Source organism: Carlito syrichta, unplaced genomic scaffold (assembly GCF_000164805.1).
Source record: "Carlito syrichta isolate Samal-C Ts95f unplaced genomic scaffold, Tarsius_syrichta-2.0.1 Scaffold309042, whole genome shotgun sequence".
NCBI lineage: Eukaryota > Metazoa > Chordata > Mammalia > Primates > Tarsiidae > Carlito > Carlito syrichta.
This window is the reverse complement of record NW_007253138.1, coordinates 781,626-789,458: the sequence shown is the minus strand read 5'-3', so window position 1 is coordinate 789,458 and position 7,833 is coordinate 781,626. Positions and strand designations below refer to the sequence as shown.

The 7,833-nt window shown below is 52.6% G+C and overlaps 1 protein-coding gene across 1 annotated transcript in view; it reads right to left on the bottom strand.

Moving 5' to 3' along the window:
* Positions 1–7,833, bottom strand: part of LRP4 (LDL receptor related protein 4) — an 81,176-nt gene that overhangs the window by 42,313 nt on the left and 31,030 nt on the right. The window contains exons 7-14 of the mRNA XM_021716868.1: positions 7,317–7,445; positions 6,981–7,100; positions 6,447–6,572; positions 5,732–5,857; positions 5,406–5,540; positions 4,884–5,009; positions 4,333–4,563; positions 2,339–2,495 (exon numbers count right to left, since the gene is read on the bottom strand). Of these exons, the coding sequence (XP_021572543.1) occupies positions 2,339–2,495; positions 4,333–4,563; positions 4,884–5,009; positions 5,406–5,540; positions 5,732–5,857; positions 6,447–6,572; positions 6,981–7,100; positions 7,317–7,445 (1,150 nt within the window). The remainder of the gene's footprint in view (positions 1–2,338; positions 2,496–4,332; positions 4,564–4,883; positions 5,010–5,405; positions 5,541–5,731; positions 5,858–6,446; positions 6,573–6,980; positions 7,101–7,316; positions 7,446–7,833) is intronic.

Here is a 7,833-nt window from a genome sequence, read left to right as displayed (position 1 = left end):
CACTCGCCTTGGCCTCCCAAAGTGCTGGGATTATAGGCTGAGCCACCAAGCCCAGCCTGGTCCTTTCATTTTTAAGACTTTATTATTATTATGTATATATAATTTTTTTGAAACAGGGTCTCATTATGCTGCCCAAACTGGTTTCAAACTCTTAGACTCAAGCGATCCTCCCACCTCAGCCTCCCAAAGTGCTGGTATTACAGGCATGAGCACCATGCCTGGCCCAGAATGTTTACTAAATGTTTGAACTTAAATATATTTAGACAGAGCATTTATTCATTGAGCAATTTTTCTTAGCACCCACTATGGGCAGGGCACAATATCTAAGGCACACTGGAAATAAAACAGTGAACAAAACTGACAAAATTCCTGATGCTGGCGGAATTGACGATATACTGTAATACTAGTAAGGACAGGCACTTTCTTTTTCTTTTTTGTCACAATCTGGTCAACTGCCTTTTGTATTTTATTTTTAGTTTATTTTTTTGGGTTGTGGTCTCATTTTTGTCATCCAGGCTAGAATACAGTGACACAATCATGGCTCACCACAGCCTTGACCTTCTGGGTTCAGGCAATTCTTCTGCCTCAGTCTCCTGAGTAGCCAGAACTACAAGCACATGCCACCAAGCCTGGCACATTTAAAATTTTTGTGTAGATAAGATGTTTCGCTATATTCCCCAGGCTGGTCTGAAACTCCTGGACTCAAGCAATCCTCTTTTTGCTTTGACCGCTCAAAGTTCCACCATGCCCAGTCACCTTTTATAGTTTTATACACACACACACACACACACACATACACACACACACACACACACACACACACACATACACACACACACACACACACACACACACACACACACACACACACACACACACAGTGTTTCTCTTTTTTGTGTGTGGAGACAAGATCTTACTATGTTGCCCAAGTTGATCTTGAACTCTTGGACTCAAGCAATCCTCCTGCCTCAGCCTACCAAAGTGCTAGGATTACAGGTGTGAGCCACCACACCCAGCCCCCACACAGTATTTCTAGAACAGTTGATACATGACTACAGGATCTTACAAAACACCTTCTCAACTGACTACATTAAATTTTTGTTGTTGTTGTTGTTGTTGTTTTTTGAGTTAGAGTCTCACTCTGTCGCCCAGACTGGAGTGCAGTGGCCGCTCCCAGCCACTGCAGCCTCGACCTGCTGGGCTCCGGCAATCCTTCCACCTCAGCCTTCCAAGTAGCTGAAACTACAGGCGCACACTACCACACCTGGCTAACTTTTTTTATTTATTGTAGAGATGAGGTCTCGCCAAGTTGCCCAGGTGGGTCTTGAACCCACGGGCTCAGGCAATCCACTCACCTCAGCCTCCCAAAGTGCGGGAATTCAGCCTGGCTGAATTTTTTTTTTTTTTAGTTGGAGTCGTACTCTACCACCCAGGCTGGAGTGCGGTGGCATGCTCATGCTCACAGCCACCCCAGAGTCAAACTGCTGAGCTCTGGTAATTCTTCTGCCTCAGCCTTCCAAATAGCCGGAACTACAGGTGCGTGCTACCACGTCCAGCTAATTTTTTGATTTACTGTAGAGACAAAGTCTCGCCAATTTGCCCGGGTTTGTCTCATACCCGCAGGCTCAGGCAATCCACTCACCTTGGCCTCCCAAAGTGCTGGGATTACAGGCTGAGCCACCGAGCCCGGCTTGTATGGAATTTTTTAAAGGCTAAGAAATTCTATTTCAGGAGAGTTTTTATTTAATTCAGGAGACTTCTCTTTTAATTTTAATTTTTTTATATTTAATTTTTATTTTTTTTAGAGACAGAGTCTTGCTATGCTGTCCAGGCTATCTTGAACTCCTGGCTTCAAGCCATGCTCCCCTGCCTCAGTCACCCGAGTAGCTGGGATTATAGACATGAGCCACCGCACCCAATTATTAATTATTAATAATAAGATAACATTAAAATTATGGATTTTTATTAAATAGCTCAACCCTGAGTTAGTAATAAAAATACTAAACACCTACAACTCATCTAACGTGTATTACATGCCACTTAAAATGCATCTCATTTACTCTTCACGCAACTATGAGGGAGGTGTGTTTTTTTTAAATCACCAATTTAGAAATGAGTAAATGAGGCCAAGAGAGATTGACTAACTAGCCCAAGGCCACATAGCCAGTGGCTGCAGAGCCAGGACTCAGACCCAGGTATGTCTGGGTACACAGCCCATGTGGTTAACACCATGCTGTGGGGGATGCCCCTCCCCCCATAAAGTCTGGTGCCGGGCACCTGGGAACTGCTCCTAGGGGTGGCAGGAGGGATCTGGGTGTTCGAGAGATGACATACTCACCCCTCCATGGGGTGCAAGGCAATGGCCCGGGGCTTCTCGAGGTTCTGCCAGAGCAGCACCTTACGGTGGGCCCCGTCCAGGTTGGCCACCTCGATCCTTGATGTCCCTGAGTCGGTCCAGTAAAGTTTGTCATGGACCCAATCCACAGCCAGGCCCCCTGGTGAGAAGAGGCAGCAGAAAAGAGTCATGGAGTCAGTCCAGGCTCCTCTTGCCATAGTAACAATAGCAAGTTCCTACACAAAGCAGTTTATCGGACCAGGCACCACCGTAATCATTTTTCATATATTAACCCATTTAATCGTCACAATTCTGTAAGCCAGGTGCCAAAATCCCCCAGAGGAAACTGAGGCACAGAAGAGTCAAGTGTCTGTCCAAGGGCACGCATTTCTTCCTCCCAGTCAGCCATACCCATCTTCCTGAATTCTGGCTTCCTGACCCACACCCAGGGCCCCCCACTGCACTGACTCAAGGGTTTGTAAATTAGTCGTCTACGGTTTTACAGACACATTTCAGAAGTTCCATAAGCATTTGTGTCACATGCACTCAATACCAAATTTTTTTTTTGAGTCAGAGTCTAATTTTGGAGTCCAGGCTGGAGTGAATGGTACGTTGCTCACGGCCACTGCAGCCTCGCCCTGCCGGGCTCCGGCGATCCTTCCGCCTCAGCCTTCCAAGTAGCTGGAACTATAGGCACGTGCTACCATGCTCGGCTAATGGTTTTGATTTATCATACAGACCAAGTTGCCCAGGCTGGGCTCGAACATGTGAGCTCAGGAAATACTCTCTCTTTGGCCTCCCAAACTGCGAGGATTATAGGCGTGAGCCACCGCGTCCAGCTCAATACCAAATCCTAACCCATTTCATCTGCTTGTAGCATAGTCCGAGATTGCCAAGTGAACCGCAGCTATTTTCTCTCTCTCTCTCTCTCAGTCAGGGTCTCACTCAGACTGAGTAGCTAGGATTACAAACACACACCACCAAACCTGGCTAATTTTTAAAATTTGTTGTAGAGATGAGGTCTCACTATGTCGCCCAGGCTGATCTCGAACTCCTGGGCTCAAGCAATCCTCTCGTCTTAGCCTCCCAAAGTGCTGGCATTACAGATGTGAACCACCATGCCTGGCCCCTGCAGTTTTTTTTTTGCGTTGGAGTCTCACTCTGTCGCCCAGACTGGAGTGCAGTGGTTGCTCCCGGCCACCGCAGCCTCGACCCGCCGGGCTCCGGCGATCCTTCCGCCTCAGCCTTCCGAGCAGTCGAAACTACAGGCACGCGCTACCACAGCCAGCTAGTTTTTGATTTATTGTAGAGATGAGGTCTCGCTGCCCAGGCGGGTCGCGAATGCAGTTTTATTTTAAATCTATAAAACCTTTGGATATGCTTATCTGGCTCAATCAGAATATTTTTAATACTAAGCAATCAAAACAAAACTCAGAAATAAACTTGATGCTGAGTTCGATTAAAAAAACTTCAACTATCGGGTCAGGCATTGTGGTTCAAGTCTGTAATCCCAGCACTTTGGGAGGCCAAGGCGAGATTGCCTGAGCTCAGGGGCTCGAGACCAGTCTGGGCAACTTGGTGAGACCTCATCTCTATCTAATTTAAAAATTAGCTGAACGTGGTGGCATATACCTGTAGCTCCAGCTACTTGGAAGGCTGAGGTGGAAGGATTGCCTGAGCCCAGCAGGTTGAGGCTGTGGTGGCCATGAGCCACTGCCCTCCAGCTGAGATGACAGAGTGAGACTCCAACTCAAAAAAAAAAACAACAAAAAACAAAGCAAAAGAAAACTTCAACTGTCATCCATAAATCAAATTCCAATGATAACAGTCACCAAAATGGTCTCATTATTCTCACTAATTGAACTCAACCATGAGCAAATGTCGTATTTGCACCCATACAACTAATACACACTAATGAGTGTTTTCCATGTTAAAGTTGCATCTCAGATTTCACCAGCAGAAAGTGAAATCCCACCCCATGGGGCCTCGTTCCCTACCTGGGCTCTCTAGCCCGGTAGACACAACCTCCTCCACGTTGCTGCCATTGAGATTGGCACGGAGGATCCGGTCCAGGGTGACATCCGACCAGAAGACGAGCTCTCGCCGGTGATGGAAGTCAAGGGCGATGGCATTCTCCAGGTTGTTGAGTAGCAGCGTGTACTCAGAGCGGTGCGGCAGCACCTGCCGAATGTCGATGCGATTGGCGAACAGCAGCACCGGCTCTGGCCCTGGGACACGGCGCAGAAATTGAGTCCCCGCTGGGCTTCAGACCCGCCCTGATACCCATCAGCATGCACCCCCTCCCCTGCCAGGTCCCCAGCTGGCAGATGGAGCCCCTTGCTGACCAGGGTGTGCCTCAAGCTGTCAGTCTTGGGAATAGATGGCCTCCTCCAAACGACACTCTCCACCCCACCCAGAAAGGGTTTCCTTGAGGCCCAGAATGCAATGCGCAGCTCCATTTGGCTGTGACGGAAATCTCCTTTTGGAGCGCCTGGCTGGTCTCCATCCTCAGGCCTCTGCCCACCCTGCCAGATGCCAACACCCTTACCCAGTGCCTTGCAGCTGCGCCGGTCTGGCCGTAGCTCATAGCCTGTCTCACACCAGCACTGGAAGGCCCCTTCACTGTTGGTGCAGCCCTGGCTACAGTACCCCTCCTCGGCACATTCGTTCACATCTGTGAACATCAGGCAGGTCAGGAGCGCTCCTTCCCCTCCTCCATCCGCCCCCTAACTCCCGGGCTGACTAGCTGCTTTTCTGCACGCATCCCCATCTCCTTTCCAGGCCTGGTGGGAAGGCTGAATAATCAGTAGTTGAGGGCTTTGGGGTCATGCAGACCCGGGCTGGATCCCAAGTCTGCTACGCGCCAGCTGTGTGACCGCTGTTCAGTTACTTAACCTCTCTGAGTTTCAGTTTCTCCATCTGATAAATGGGAGGGATGATCCCCACCTCCTAGGGTTATTGCGATGATGAAATGAAGTCATGTTCTTCGAATGCCTGACCCGTAGGAAACACAGCTGCCTGCCATCCCTGCCCAGCATCCTGACTGCTGCAGACCCGGCCCCCCACTCACCCTGGCACGTATGCCCATCCTCAGTGAGCCGGTAGCCCGTGTGGCAGGTACACTGCACTGCCCCCCGCACCATCTGGCACTTCTGGGCGCAGCCACCGTTGTTAACATTGCAGTTCTCCTCACCCGTCCGGGGCCCTGTACCAGCCAAGTCAGAGTTGGGAGTTGAGCCCAGAATCCTCCCCCAGACAGCCAACTTGGCATTCCACCTGGGCCACGGAGAACAGCTCCCGAGGTTGCCAGAGTCCCGAGGGAGGGTTGCCTTTGAACCCTACGGGTGGGGTTCGGCCGCAAACCACAGGCTGGGTCCACCCACCGGGGATACTCACGGCAGTTCTGCTGTGGGCTCTCGTCGCTGTTGTCACCGCAGTCGTTGACCTCGTTACATAGCTTCCTCTGCCCGATGCAGCGCCCATTCCAACACAGGAACTGGTCAGAGGCACACTGGGGGCTTCCTAGAGAGAGAAGGAGCGGGAGAGGGGGGAGGGAGGGCCAGGTCACAGCAGGGCAGGGCTTGGGTCAACAAGAGGATGGGAGCCTGTCATTTTCTGGGGCGAGCTGGAGACAGATGAGACTGAGGTGGGAGGTGAGGGTCCCAAGCAGGAAGCAGCTCAGACAGGGCTGGCTATGTGGCTGCATTTGTCTTCTTCCCTGGACGCCATGGCGGCACGGAGCAGCATAGGAAACAGGATAAAAAAGTATGTCCATGTGCCCGGTACCGGGTGTGGCCAGGGAGTAGGCATGGGGGCAACCAGGTGGAGAGGGCAGTCCCGGCGCACTAGGCCAGGGCAAAAGGCTGGGCTGTGGGTGGTTGGGACATGAGCGGCAACCGAAACTCACAGCCCTGCCACTGCGTTCAGGGCCATGGGCTGCAGGTTACTGATGTGTCTGGATTTGACAGTGGTCGCCGGGAAGAGCAGGACAACTCCAGGCCTTGGGAAGGATCTAGATAAGGCATCGATCGCTCTAACCCAAACGGAGAGGGAGCAGCGACAACCTCTTTCCAGCCATCCCCTACCCCTGGGGTACCCTGGGAGACTCCACCTGTGTTCTCACAGTTCTCTTCATCGCTGTTATCTGCACAGTCGTCCTCCCCATCACAGCGCCAGGACAGGCGGACACAACGGCCTGAGCGACAGCGGAACTGTTCCGCCGTGCACATTGAGGTGGCTGGGCAAAGCAAGAGCCTGGTGAGAGGCCGGCCCCACTTCAGCCTGGAACTCCGCCCTACCGCCCAAAGCTGCACCTTACATCAGCACCCACGCCACTCTTCTTGACACCAAGGTCACAGTTAGTCTACATAGCATGTTTGTCTGAATCAGAGAAGAGCGCCCTTCCTCAAGCCACTTGACTGCCATCTGCTGGAAAACTGCCGTGGTGAGTATAGAAATCTGACATCGGATACGCAAGTAGCATCCCTTTGGACAGACATACTGCCTCTGTGCAGTATACAACCCACACAACTGTACGTGGCAGTCCTGCCCGATATGTTTCACGCTTTATCAGCGCTGGCCTCTCTGGCTCCACAACCCCGCCCCTTAGTTCCAGCCAGGCCTTTCGTGCCAATCTACCACTCACTGCAGTTGCGCTCGTCAGACTGGTCATCACAGTCCGCGTCGCCATCACAGCGCCAGCCTGCATTGATGCACAGGCCACTGTCACACATGAACTCCCCAGAGCGGCAGGGCTGGTGGGAGGCTGGGGAAACACAAGAATTCTGTCTTTAGCCAGGCTGTGCACGCCGTGCCCTACGGCAGTCCAGAAAGCCTCAGCTCCGGTGCCCCAGCTCCTCCAACTAAGCCCAAGACGGACCCGGGAATCCAGAAACTCCTCCCCTGAGCTCCTGCCCCAGCTGGCACCTGTGCCTTGCCACCCAGCTTGGCCACCCTCCTCTCAGCTGGCCGGAGCACTCACAGCAGTCAGACTCGTCCGACCAGTCCCCGCAGTCATCATCGCCGTCACAGTGATAGATGTCCAGGATGCAGCGGCCGTAGGCACACTGGAACTCCTCCAGGTTGCAGGGGGGCGCTGGCACTGCCGAGGCTGGAGGGCAAGCAGGGGTGGGAGGGGCAAGCCCTCAGGGGAGGGGCGAAGACTTGGATACTCGAAGAGGCAAGAGACTCGGGCAGGGCCCCTCAAGGGAGACGGCATAAGGTTTCATCTGGGATGGCCCTTGCAGACACCCATGTGCAGGTGGACCAAAGGCCCTCCCGGAATCTGCTCCCACAGAAGTCTTCCCCTCCTCCCTGAGGAACCTGCTCCCCCAGAGGTCCTCCGCTTCCCCTTGGAGAACATGCTTCCCCCCAGAAGTCCTCCCCTCCCCCCTGGGGAACCTGCTCTCCACCAGAGGTTCTCTCCTCCCCATGGGGAAGCTCACCCAGAGGTCTTCCCCTCTCCCCTCAGGAACCTGCTCCCCCCAGGTCCTCCCTTC